The sequence below is a fragment of the Triturus cristatus genome, chromosome 8 (assembly GCF_964204655.1).
Source record: "Triturus cristatus chromosome 8, aTriCri1.1, whole genome shotgun sequence".
NCBI lineage: Eukaryota > Metazoa > Chordata > Amphibia > Caudata > Salamandridae > Triturus > Triturus cristatus.
Genome location: NC_140591.1, coordinates 336580048 through 336593620, shown reverse-complemented (window position 1 = coordinate 336593620; position 13573 = coordinate 336580048). Strand labels below are relative to the sequence as shown.

General features: G+C 36.5%; 1 protein-coding gene, 1 long non-coding RNA gene and 1 pseudogene across 2 annotated transcripts in view; 1 reads left to right on the top strand and 2 right to left on the bottom strand.

Annotated features, from left to right (window-relative positions):
* LOC146802084 (uncharacterized) overlaps positions 1-13573 on the top strand; it is a 284070-nt gene that overhangs the window by 7704 nt on the left and 262793 nt on the right. The gene's annotated exons all lie outside the window — the stretch shown is intronic.
* Positions 1-13573, bottom strand: part of LOC146802085 (lysosomal proton-coupled steroid conjugate and bile acid symporter SLC46A3-like) — a 181739-nt gene that overhangs the window by 37337 nt on the left and 130829 nt on the right. Inside the window, exon 5 of the mRNA XM_085621649.1 lies at positions 2334-2490. Within this exon, the coding sequence (XP_085477775.1) occupies positions 2334-2490 (157 nt within the window). The remainder of the gene's footprint in view (positions 1-2333; positions 2491-13573) is intronic.
* Positions 949-1433, bottom strand: LOC146802086 (mitochondrial inner membrane protease subunit 1 pseudogene; annotated as a pseudogene).

Sequence of the window (13573 nt, the reverse complement as noted above, 5' to 3'; positions counted from 1 at the left end):
GTACAAGCCACAAGTTCCATGATCATGTATATCTGCACCCTGAAACTTTCGATCCACAAACTAGGCAAAAAGTAGCACTAATTTGGAAAGTTCTCAAGATTCCTCAAATGGCACCAACGTCATTATCAACCCAAAAAAAGGATTTGCTATGTAAATGTGGTCCTAACTAGAACTACTCAGTGGCGACTATCACTGGTTAATACAGTATACGGTTAATATAGTGGTCAAATAGTATATGATAGATAGATAGATTTACTGCATGACTGTATTTGCCTGTATTTCATGGATGCAGTGCCCTTCAAATGTGGTCGTGGAAGAGGCATCCCCATATTTATTTATATTGCAGATAACAGTCGCAGGGGAAAAATGGATGACTGCACTAAATTGTGTGAAAATGTAACATTCTTTGTTATTCTTCAATCCATTACAAGGAGTCTAAGACGCGTAATGATCCATCGCTAGACTTTTCTCAAGGAAGGTGTTTTGCATTCTTTTACTTCCAGTAGCCATCTTGTCAACTTGTATTTCCATCATTACAATTAAATAAATTAAGACATATTTGCATTCCATTTTTCACAAGTGGTCATGTAGATTTCTTATCACTACCACATCCATTACATCATTTGTTGATGGAAAATATATTTACCGATATTCCATGTTTTTTATTGCGACTCAACTTCATAGATATGCTTTAATTTAGCCAAGTTAAATTGTATATGCAATGTGTTTCGTTTCAGTGACATGTGGTAATGATAGTCTCTATATGAGAACATTTGTTTGCACAGCAACACAATGCGGTGATGATTATGGTAGCTATGCTCACAAACGGAGTCCCACTGTACAATTCATATTTTTTACACTTTTCTTTTCTTCCAGTAACATAAAAAATAATTTATTGTAAATTAATAAAAAAATACTTGTGAATGAACAAAAAATATTGCTGATCACTCAATCATCTCGAAGTACATGGCCATTAGGACTTTCCTGTAGATATCCAAAATCGCCAGGGGCCAGATCTTGAGACAAATGCGCCCCCTTATCAGTCCATATGGAACAGGGCCACAAGTGCGAGAATCTGTGGAATTCAGAAGATTCTCACCTTCTAACCAGACATGTCCTTTCGATACATAGCTGTGCCTTTTCAAGAGATCTGAAGGACCACTGGTACACACTTAATCTCCTTCCAGACCGTTTACTCTTTTACAGAGATTTGTTTTTGGATTATTTGGACTTTTTGCAAATACAATATCACCTTTTTGAATTGAATAACAATGTCGACTTAAGTTTTCCGACACAACCAGATCCGAATCATGAATTGGGCCAGAACACACAACAACTTTTCCAAGGAATTCAAAAGCACAATGTGCGATACAGCCATATTGAATGGTGTAGCCGACAAGTTCCAAAGTTTTTCCTAAAACACGTTGAAACATATTTCTCCTTGTCACAAAAGAGAATGTACAGTTCACCCCAAACACATTTCAACAACCACCCACTTTAGTTATTAAGTAGGATCTCCAAATGGTAGTTAAAATGTATTCATTCACTTCAACTTCAATTCAACCAGACTAGAAATACAAGACTGATCACATTTTGGAAAGAAAAGCTGCACAGAACAGAAAATCAGGCAAGATCAAAAGCCTCTGTCTTCAGCCAAACCTTTAAGATAGCAACTATTGTTTTATTTTTTTCAAAAATCAGCTCAAGATAGGGCTCTCTTTATATGGAGAATATTGGTTAAGCATAATCCCTAACCCGCATGAAATGTTCAATAGGATACTATTTTAGTTTTGGGTCCATGATAGTCCCAAATTAATGCTCCTGTATATTTTTAAGTAAAAACACCTAGAGGCTCTTTTTCTCTTTACGCAAACATTTCTATGATTCCAGTAGAATTTAATCAGGGATGGATTAGATTCAGAAAATAAGCAGATGAGCCATGACAGATGTATGCCTCATGCCCACCTGACTAAATAGATCTGATAACATTGTTCTTTATCATGCTGTTATGATTTTCCATTGTATATCTCAATAAAAAATAAAATAAATCTCTATAAACATTTAAATTGTTTATAATAGAGCACAAACTATGAAGAATACATTTAAAAAACAGAGTAATGGAATAATAAAGTTGGATACAATTGATAGTGTCTGAAAAACACTGATCCATCTATTAAAATATAAAAGTTTGAAATACATTTACCACTTCACACACGCAAGGCAAATACATGAGCCTCACAGTCAACTGAGCAAAAAGGACTGTAAACAATTTTCACACATATTGACAGCAATGGTTTCACACATATTTACAGCAGATGTTTCAGCGTACTTACCACACCAGGCTCATTGGAATGAGCATAAGTCCAGCTGACAGGAAGAAACTAAATCCTGGAAGCCATGCAACTGTAGCTGCATAAACACTACTAAAAACAACACCTGAAATGGTTCCCGTTAAACTCTCCAAGCAGGCAATGCAGGCAAATAGAGCTCCTATTAAAAAGAAACAAATACATTCATATTAGAAATATTTCTTCAAGATATTTTACTTTTTTACTTTTCGCCACTTGAACTCACGATGTAGGGTTTGGCTTTCAGGGCAAATAATTCCATGTTGAGAGTTAATACTACATATCTGTATATTGCTCTTCTGTACAAAAGATAGATAAAATCAGAAACTTTCCCAGAGTACATAGATAATAATTTTACATTCTCTAAGCTGCATATTTCATGAAGCTTGCAAGAAATGTCTCCACAAGTGAGCATTAACAAGGTGACATTTCAAACTGTGTATTTGAATATTTATTTTACATAATAAACAAACAAAAAATACCAAACATTATTTGCCTAGAAACACAAATAGGATTCATATTCCCCAATAATGATTTAAGAAATTTTATACACCTGCAAAAAACTGTCAATTATTAATATGTTGCATAATACATTGAAATGTGTGAAAATATCAATGTAGTCCCTCCAACAGATGTAAGGAACAGATTTCCAACTCTCCAAATCAACTCAGAAACCTTCAGGGAAAAAACTAGCAGCAGCTGGCATAGCTGGGGTTCTTTTTTTTTACAGAGGAGACTTACACCCCCAAAAAGGGAGCAAGTGTGGACACCCTCTTGGTGCAAAAGCTTTGCCTTGGCAGTTACCACCATACGTGAGCAGTGCAATGTAGCTCCTTAGTGGTTTATATTATCATTACCCACATAACAAGTGTCCCCGACATGCTGGAAAACTTTCTAGCATGCAAAAGACTTTTGCAGTTTCATGGATTTTATGGTCATCTTTCATAGAGTAGGGCTACTTTGGTAGTATATGAATTGCCTACAGGACTTTCCTGATAGCGAATCTGTTGGAGACACCACCATTTGTAGTGCACCTTGCACTGTCCTCCTAGTAGGCAGGAGAATGGTCAGGATGCTGGAAAGGACTTCTGTCATCTTTTGACACACGTCCCTTTACATCCCACCCCAACAAATAAGGTCTTTAATTTGCAAAATAATTAAGGGTTTCTTGTTTTCACAGATTAATTATCACTAACATGACATGACAAATCCACCAGGAGGAACCATCGCACTATATATTAAATGAATGAGCTCGCTCCATAAAGGACTTAATTATATATTATTTTAATTGAGCTAAACGTAGCTGTGGTCCCCAACAGGTTTAAAGTCCCTTAATAGCAACTTGAAAATTCTGTGGCTTTTGGTTTTCAATGCTACAAATAATTAACATTGGGGACCTAATTCACAAAGGTACATTTTTACATGTGCAAATGTATTCATGTGTAAACTTACAATTGCACCTAGTAGTAACTTTTTTGCTGTTCACTATATTCAAGTGTACATTTTCTACTAGGTTCAGACTTATTTGCCTCCACCCCCAAAAACTGGGTGTGCAACAGGATTTAAGATTATACAATTACTAATTTTTCAATTTTCACACATAGGTGGAAGTGTCCGCCACCGGGGCGGAGATTTCCCTGTGGTAAAGTATGGGGAAAAATAATAAAGAGTATTGATTCTTAAAAAAAGGTCTAAATATCTTAATTTAAAATAATAATTATTAACCCAACACAATAAAAAATATATGTTACAACCTACCAACTCATCAAATTAAACGTTGAATAAATCAAAATATATTAAATAAAGAATTATTGTTTTTTTTTTGTAAATGCAATTTTTTTTAAATGTTACCTCAAAAGGTTTTTAATTCAATATAATTTTTTAAAACTTAAGTAAATATTAGGTTTGTGAATAGCATTTTCTAGTACATGAGTAGTACTATTTTAGAGCTACTTAACATACTAAAAAGTGCAGTTTGGTTTCCAGCTGCATAGCTCCCCACATGTTTATCGTTACCCTTCTTAGCCTCACCTCGTTAGTTCTATGGGCACTTGTAACTTATTTAGAGCCCTCTAAAATGGAATACCAGCATCTTGATTTTAGCCTTTCTGCTCTTTATGATTTTTGTTTTGTGCTAATTCTGTTTTGTATTTTTGATTTTATATTCATGTGCCCTTTGTCCACTCGACCGCTCGCATTTGCGAGGAAAATTTTATGAGGTCGAGCTATTTTTAGGTCCTACTCGCCCTTTCTGGCGAGTAGGAAAACATACTAACTTTTGTCCTCCGTCTTTGAAAACGGAGCAAATGTGACAAGATAACAAGATTTAAAGGACTTTTTATTGCTCCCAAAGCAAATGAGCAATAAAGATGCCTTTAAATCTTGTTATCTTGTCACTTTTGCTCCGCTTTCAGAGACGAAGGTCAAGTAGGTTACTGTTAGGTCAAGGACATTTTTCAAGGTACTAGACCTGCAGGACTAGTACCATTTTTCAGATTTTTCGAGCCCTGTATAGGGCACTTCAACACTTGTATATGCACTATTATAAGAAGTGTTGATCTTACTCTAATAGGAACTCTCTAGATTTAGAAACCAAGAAAGAACCTTCTTGGTGATTAAAACATCTTCATGCCGGGAACCACATAGCTAATTTTAGTTCTGCCACAGATCTTATATTAGAATCTAACGCAAGTATGAAAGGTTGGGGGACACGTTGCAGCCAGTTCTTCAATGGAGACGCATGGTCTCCGAAGGAGTCCATCATGCACCACAATTGTTTAAAACTGGTCTCTGTCTCCTTTGCAGTTTGGACCTTAAGAAAAGACAGAGAATGTTAATTAGTCCTTCTTTGTATATGCAATCCAACAGCAGCAAATTATTGCTATAACCTGAAAAGTACCTAGTACAAAATTAGAGCAGCACTATTCAAACAGTCCTGAGTTTTATCTTGATCACATTTCAGTCAATATAAAGTTCACCCCATGAAATCTTAGATCGGTGGCATATTGGTATTCACATCATTTGGGGGATCTCAGCTATTAGCAACTCCAGTCCAGAGTTTCTGGGGTCCTTGTTCAGTGGATATATCTGTGTCTGGACTGAACTCTCACCTCAATCTATTCTACAGTTGAGGGGCAGATCCAGTGGTTTAGGGAATGTATATCTTTCTTTAATCATGGGTTTTCATATTTGTTACCTCTGTTTCTAATGACTGCCTGTTGTCCTGCCAAGATCAGAAGACAAGGGGTGGTATTTTTTATAATAAACATATTTTGGGAATTAAGAATTTGGTACCTGGATTAAATGTGCACAGATATTTCCACTTTCATATCGGATTACAATCACCTTAATTCCACAGTCTGATTCACATTCAAATGTCAGCGGGCAAACTTTAGTTTGTGGCCTAGAAAGTCTCAGGCCTGGTCGGTTCAGTGACACAACATAGATGTAATAAAGATCGATGTAAAAATATCGAGTAAAAATATAAGAAACAAAAATATCGACTCCTATACTTAAACAGGTGAGTACAAAAATAGATTAGAAATATCTATTTAAAAAATAGAGTTGTATAAAATATCGACTTTTACATAAATATAAAATATATTAAATTACATTTTATCAAAATTAAATACATTTAATATACATTTCAATAAACTATAACAAATAAACTTAATAAAAAAGATAAACACAAATATATATATATATATATATATATATATATATAACTTTAAAACAATTAAACTTATTTTTAATTTATGTTAAGTTTAAAATTACATAAAAGAAATATATATCAATGATTTAAAATATATAAAAAAAAATCTATAAAATTCAAACATTAAACTATTAAAAAATATTTCAACTTAAATTTCACAATAGTCAGTGGAACAATAGGGAAAGTGTTGGATAGTGGAGAGGTAAAAATAACTATTCCCACTCCAGTAAGTGCAACAGTAGGGTAAGTGTTGGATAGCGGACTAATTAAATTTACTATTCCAACTCCAGTGAGTGCAACAATAGGGACATTTTTGGATAGAGGAGGGGTCAAAATTACTATTGCCAGTCCAAAGAGTGCAAACGTAGAGAAAGTGTTGGATAGTGGAGGGGTAAAATTTACTATTCCCACTCCAGTGAGTGCAACAGTACGGTAAGTGTTGGAATAATTTACCCCTCCGCTATCCAACACTTTCCCTACTATTGCACTCACTGGAGTTGGAATAGTAACATTTACCCCTCCGCCTTCCAACTCCAGTGAGTGCAACAGTAGGGAAAGTGATGGATAGCAGTGAGGTAAAAATTACTATTCCCACTCCAGTGATTACAACAGTAAGGAAAGTGTTGGATAGCGGAGATCAAAAATTACTTTTCAGATTCCACTGGTAAGACAAAAAAAATAATAATTATATATATATATATATATATATATATATATATATATATATACATACATACACACACACAAAATTAAATAAAAATTATAAAAAATATTTAAAAACTTAAAAATCATATACATTAAATATATCAAAAAACAGTTACATATAACAAATAACTACAAATACATAAAATAAATACATTTAAAAAACATTTTAAACTAGAAAATATTTACAAACAAAAACACTAATACATAAATGTATTTATTTTATTTCTTACCCTATAACACCACAGCAAAAACTACTAACTTCAACATTTTAAATTAAATTTACTTCCATAATTAACATAATCAATAAAAAATATGAATAAAAAATAAATATTAAACATTAACTACACACACTAACACTATAACATCCACAACACACACCTAAATTAAACTATAAAATAATGAAACATAATTAAAACATATTTTTACACTAAAAACTATTACTATTAACAACTAATTATAAAGTAATTAAAATGTAATACCAACCCTTTAAAAGTAACAAGAACACACACAAAAATAAACAATCACCCAAAATAATTATCAAACAATGAACATGGACTCTATTAAACACAAATAACTTCCCACCCATTACCCCTATAAACACCACAACACATGCCTAAAATTAATTACACAATTGCCATAATAAATTTTTAATTAATTTAATATCAATTAACAAATTATTAATAAAATATAAATACACTACTTAACACCATTTACCCCTATAAACCCATAAAACACACCTAAAATGTATTACACGATTACCATAATTAATTACCAATTAATTATAATTACCAACTATTACTTCATAAATTTAAAATAATGATGATTTATAGATCTGTTGGAAGAAAGGCTAGCATTCATAACTGTGGTAAAGTATTACAGACAAACAAAAGATGAACCAAGGTCGCTGGAGTCACTAGGGCTAGCATTGGAAGGAAGGCCTTCACTAGTAATTACAGGGACATTGTATGTTGCTACAATTCCCAAGAGAGGCAATATAAGCGCAAACACTATTAAAAGACACCTTTATTGGGGTATATTAAAATGGGAGAAAAAATGTGGCAATTGCAAAGCAGGTTATGACTGGAGAACTGATTAGTGTGAGAAGTGCGCCTTTAAAGTACCATGCCCTCATATTAGCAAACATTTCCTGGTGCAGACGAAGATTGTTTTTTCTTTAATTATACAATCATTCAACTGTACCAAAATGGAAATCAGTGAGTCTTTATTCCCTGGACACCTCCTTTGTACTTGGAGGTTGTTGCACCAATAGGTCTGTGAGGAAGTGGCTGCTTCAGATATATGATGGCTCTTTATTGACAGACACTACCTCTCATAACAAATAAGAGCTTTATAACCGAGTTTATTTTCATTAGCTAAAGGTAATTCACCTTGCAAGGTAGTCCAAAAATCTTTTATGGCATTTTCTCATAGTCTGTTTATTTTTCCAGTGGGGTGTAGTCATAATTTAGAGCAGAAACACTGATAAGACCTAGACACTAAGATAACTACTGCACAAGGTCACATCATGGCTGAAATAACTGTCTTAAGAATCTGCAGAAGGTGTATGAGCGTCAAAAAGGGTTAAGATGACACTTTTTTCTAAAGTTATATAGTGAATCGAAAACAACGTACCAAAATGTGTCCGACGAAGTGAGAAATATTGGGAAGGTGTTGATATGTCAATGGCAGAATAGAAGTATGCAGAATAGTATCAATGGTATTAAAGATCCAGAGACCGGTAAGGTCCTGGAAGATCGAATTGCTTTTCTCCAAGCTTTTGTAAAACACTACGAAAGGTTAGACGAGGATATATTAAAACAATTCCAGGGATCAAGAAGATTCTTTTAAAGCTTAGATGTTGCATCCAGAATTTTAACAGAGCAAAAGCATTATCACCATACCTCATGTCACTATAATGTCATTTCCTTAATGAAGGTTCCTTGAGACAATGGACTACCAAATGAACTAAAACCTCTTTAGTGGACAGGCTTATTTCTAGGCTGCCAGCTCTTGCATAAGCAATGCTTTATGAGGATCCCTAACATCTTGGTTTCTCTGATGAAATTTAGTGGATGTTCCAAACCTGGTAAGGATTGAAGTCTCTGCAGGTCATGCAGCTCCACAAAACGTCTCAATTTAAACAAACAGGATAAGATACAGGTAAGCACTCTGTCCCACAGACTCATATTGCCAAATCAATCCAGATTCGGATGATTACTTGTTGCCAATACTCATTATTTAGTTAATGAGTATTGGCTAATGCTTTTTTAATACAGTAAAAGTAATTTACCCTGTGGACTTTTTCTTTTCATTAATGGAGATGAAGAACATCCCATCTTCATTTCACTAACTCAATTCAAACATTTTATAAATAACGTAATTCCTAATGCGGATCAAGTAGCAGTACATTTTTATATAGGGTGGCATGCTTCAGGGTTGCCCATTATCTCCAAAAAATACTGTCATTTGATTAAACAAACTGGCAAGCAGGATTGAGGATTATGTGGATATTTTGGATATCTTGGCTATCCTGGGTTATGTACTATCCGCAAAAACACTGATCTCACAGTATTCCTTCAGACAGAAGAAGCAAAAAATGTGTCTCAGAGTTTTGACTATTGTCTTCATGAGTGAGAGAATGCTTAAACTTGTAGGGAGGATTTCTTTCACCCACACTGCAAGGTTAGATAGGCGCTTTGTCAGCTCATGATCCTGGTTTCTTCCATTGTTCCTGTCCTTTGTGCGTGAACAGAGCATGTGGTTAGCACCAGGTCAGACATTGGCATATTTGCACCACAGAAGAGCATTGTGGAAGTAATTTTGAATGGCAGTCAATCCAGCGTTAGCACTGATAATTAAAGTACTAAACTTTAGGTTGTCTTCAAACATTTTATAGAACAAGACCAGACAATACGGTTGTTTGGCTAGGCAACTAAATGTGGGTAACTTAGGTGTACAAGAAAACAAGGGGCTTTGAACTCATACAATGGTGTGCAGGAGTATAAGAGATTGCTGTAAATACCTCCCATTGTGAGCATGTTTTGGAGTTAGGACAAGAGATGAGACTTTGGAAGATTCATTCACAACTGAAAAAAACTTCCCAATTTATCAAAAGAGCGGATTACATCAATTTGGCTTGAGAAGTCTTGGCAACACATCTCATCCGAGAAACTATAGAAAAAGATTACAAGAAACATTTCTTATTATCCTCATATCTTTGCATGATATAATAATATGCTTTACATAAATTAAAATCAACCTCAGAACACTTACATTGAACGGATGGAAAATGTACCAATATTTTCATTTATTAGGTGGAGGGCAAATGCATATTTTTGCAGAAGAGGTACTAACGTCCAATTTGGATAGACGTCATTTCCTAGATGTAGAATACCCTGCGGTATTGAAATGAATTCAGGTAAAACACTGATGTGGATTTTCACTTTAATGCATTTCTACGTCAGGTTATTTTGTTATTTTAAACTTGAGTGTATGTGTGTCATATATGAACCTATTTCCAAAATAATGGCTTAATACGTTTATGATAATGTGATGGAGTGTGTCCAGAGACTTTTCTCACATCTTTCGGACCGGCTGGCCAAAAGCTTATTTTATGTGTTAGCAGTAAATCTGTCGAAAGGGAATGTTAGCTGCACTCGAATTGCCTTTCCATATGAAAAGGGTGAATTATTTTATAATACTCCGGGGCTCCACTTTCATTTGGGCTAATCATTGTGTAGGTCTAAGATGTTTTATGATAGACAAACTGATGTAGATGTGGAGGAGAAGGATGAAGAACTCTATCCCCCAATGTGAAGGGTCATCCATTGCTGGATTTTGCTTTTACAAAGATCTATAGAAAAAGAGGTGCCTAGCAAATACGCCCTTAGGGCTCACATTTTAATGAAGGAAGTTAGGATAGGCTGTAGAAATACAGTAAGGATTTGTCCAGGAGTACTATCTGACACACTGGTTTGCGCTCTATAAACCCTAGGAACCCTAACTTAAGCACGCCAACCTTCACAACTGACTGGAATCCAGAGCAGGGTTTTTCTGCCGTTTGTGCTTTGTTACCTGTTTCAGGACTGATCACTGGAAGTGTCACAAGGCACTTTCTTAATGGTGCAGGTAAACATGTCTTTTGGTGGAAAAAGCTGCTTTCTGGGGGACATTCGCATTAGAAGATGCCAAAGTGGTAAGAGCCTACGATAAGACCATAACTGCAAAGGCATGCTGACCAATCAACAGAGCTCCGGACTATTGGAAGAACTGCGGGAATCCATCTATGAGTTGTGGGGAATCAGGTCCAATTCTTTAGAAGAGAAATGCAATTGTTAAGATCCGTAGGAAGTAACCAGCGAATACAACTGCTTGAGAAATGTATACTTCTGGAGTGACACATTTGTCATATCTGTGAAATTTCTATGGGGACTCTGTCTTTTGGCAGTGGCAAGCTGGCTCTCGGCCTAGGCCGACAATATTCATAATGGCACATAGAGCTGTCTGCACTTAGATCATGCAAACACCAGCGCCCCTCTTGCTTGCCTCCACTGATTCAGTTTAAAGTGCTTTTAATCATCGTTTAATGTGCCGCATGTGGTGTTTTTAGCACTCCATCAGCTCCCTTTCTTGCACTTCCATCGTTGTTCACCCCCTGCCACCATGCACCAACAACCTTCCATCCACACAACCAACACCTGGCAGCAGTGTGACAAAGCTAATCTGCGAGTGAACCAGAGGAATAGGGTGAGGAGAAGAGATTTTTGAGTTCAGAGGCCACTCAATGCCCTTGTGTAGGGGCTCATTGTATTAACCGACAGCAGCAAGGGTATGACATTTCTTTTTGCCCAGGGTGCTATCCAAGCAAGGAGTGGCTCTGGGGGACGCAGCCTGATGCCCCCATATGACGACTTTGGGCCACTAATTGGCATCTATTAACAAACATGGACTCAGCGTCCTTAGTGATGATTCTGGGTGCGCTGCTGATCCTTAGTGGACACTAGTGATAAAATAATTTGCGATGGTTGCCTTTGCACAACAGTCTATTTTTTTTCTTTGTTGTGATATGGAGATTTTTGGTTTCCTTCATAACCTCTGATATCCTAAACTAATTGCTCACAGTTGCACTTTATTATCTTATAAAATTTTCACCTTTACCTAACCTTGCTGTGGACATTTTAATTCTTTATTTTTGTTACTGATTTATTTTTGAGCTGTTGCTACATATGTTACTTGTAAATATTTTCTCAGGAGTGAGAAAGTCATCCTTTTTGGCCCCGTTCACCCCCATTTTCTGACTGATGATGGTGGTAACTGACTGTGTCCTGGGGTCCGCTAACCAGGCCCAGAGCCAGTGCGCTGAAGAAAAAGGTATATGGTAATTAGGTAGAATTGTAATTGGCAATGTAAGTGCATAGTAAAGAATATGGCAAGGGGGATTCAAACTACCTATAAGTTCCTAGTATATAATAGGGCACTGGGATTAAGAGGCCCAGTAGATTTCCCACACTGGAGTGCGCACTACTGTGTTGCCTGCTGTCACTTTTAAAGGCAGCCGTGTTTTGAAGACTGTCTTTAAAAGTAAATTCTATACAAATTTCACTTTAGTGGTAAAGATACTTCCAAAGTGGTAATCTGCCTTATTTTTACATGAGTCAACCCCAAGGTCTCCCCCATGTGCCCCTGGGTTGGGGTGTTATAAGATAGGTTTTATAAGCACCTGGTGAGTGAAAAATTGCCAAATTCTTTTTCTCCAATTCTAAATGATTAGCTCCATAGGCAACTTTGGAATATGATATTTAAGTATAACTATTGCTAGGAAGAGCCAAAAATTTCGTTCAAAGACTTAAAAGATTGGCAATGATAAATCCAACAACTTGCCACTGTTGAATTTGGCGTAACTAGTACAGAAAATAAGTTCTAGAACTTTCTTTTCTGTGAGCCAAAATCCAGTCTTCAAGCAGCCTCTCCAGATTGGTCAGCCTGAACAGGTTTAGCCAGGCTGCTTTGATGAGGTGGTAAGTGGCAGCATAGAACAGAGGTTATCTGATGAGAGCTCTGCAGCTGCAAGGAACAGGTCAGAAAGGGGGCTGGGTAAATCAAACTGGGCTTTAAAGAGAGAGCAGGACAGTAAGGAATGCCAGGCCTGCCACTCTCTCTTCCTGTAACCCAAGCCAGCTGTCAGGCCCGGGAATGGAATGTGCAGGAGTTGGAAGGGGAGTGTCAATGGAAATGAGCCACATTAGTTGGTTGGTTTAGTCAGTTTTTACTTCAAAGAAGAGCCACATTGTCCATCTGGAATTTTAAAGTGCAGTGCTTTGTGGGACAAGAATATGCCACACTTTGGAGGAAGCAGTCATGCTTTTGGGTGGCACCAACGAGCCCCTGCTTGTCACCGTAGATCAGTGAATAAATATGTGAGAGCTGCATAGCAACCCGCATTTGCTGCATGAAACTACAAGAAGGACTGCCCTGCCGAAATCCTTGTCTGCACCACACGGGATTGGTCCCTGAAGGGCTGCTCCTATTGCACACTTGGAACTACAGCCCTGATAAAACGGTCTTGCTTCAAAAAGGAGTAAGGAGTGGACTCCCTGTAAGCAACAGGTTAACAGAGTTTCCTTGCACGATCTCCCTCAAGAAGTCTTCAGCCTGGAGTGCGTCCAGTGGACTTAAGGATTTGGCATGGTGCATTGTGGGAACTGTAGTCCAGACATCCAAGGACCATCTCAGAGCTTCGAAACCCTTGGATTTGTGTTTTGGACACTCTGAACCCTCGAGAAGAACTTCAGGAAGAATTTCCAGAAGT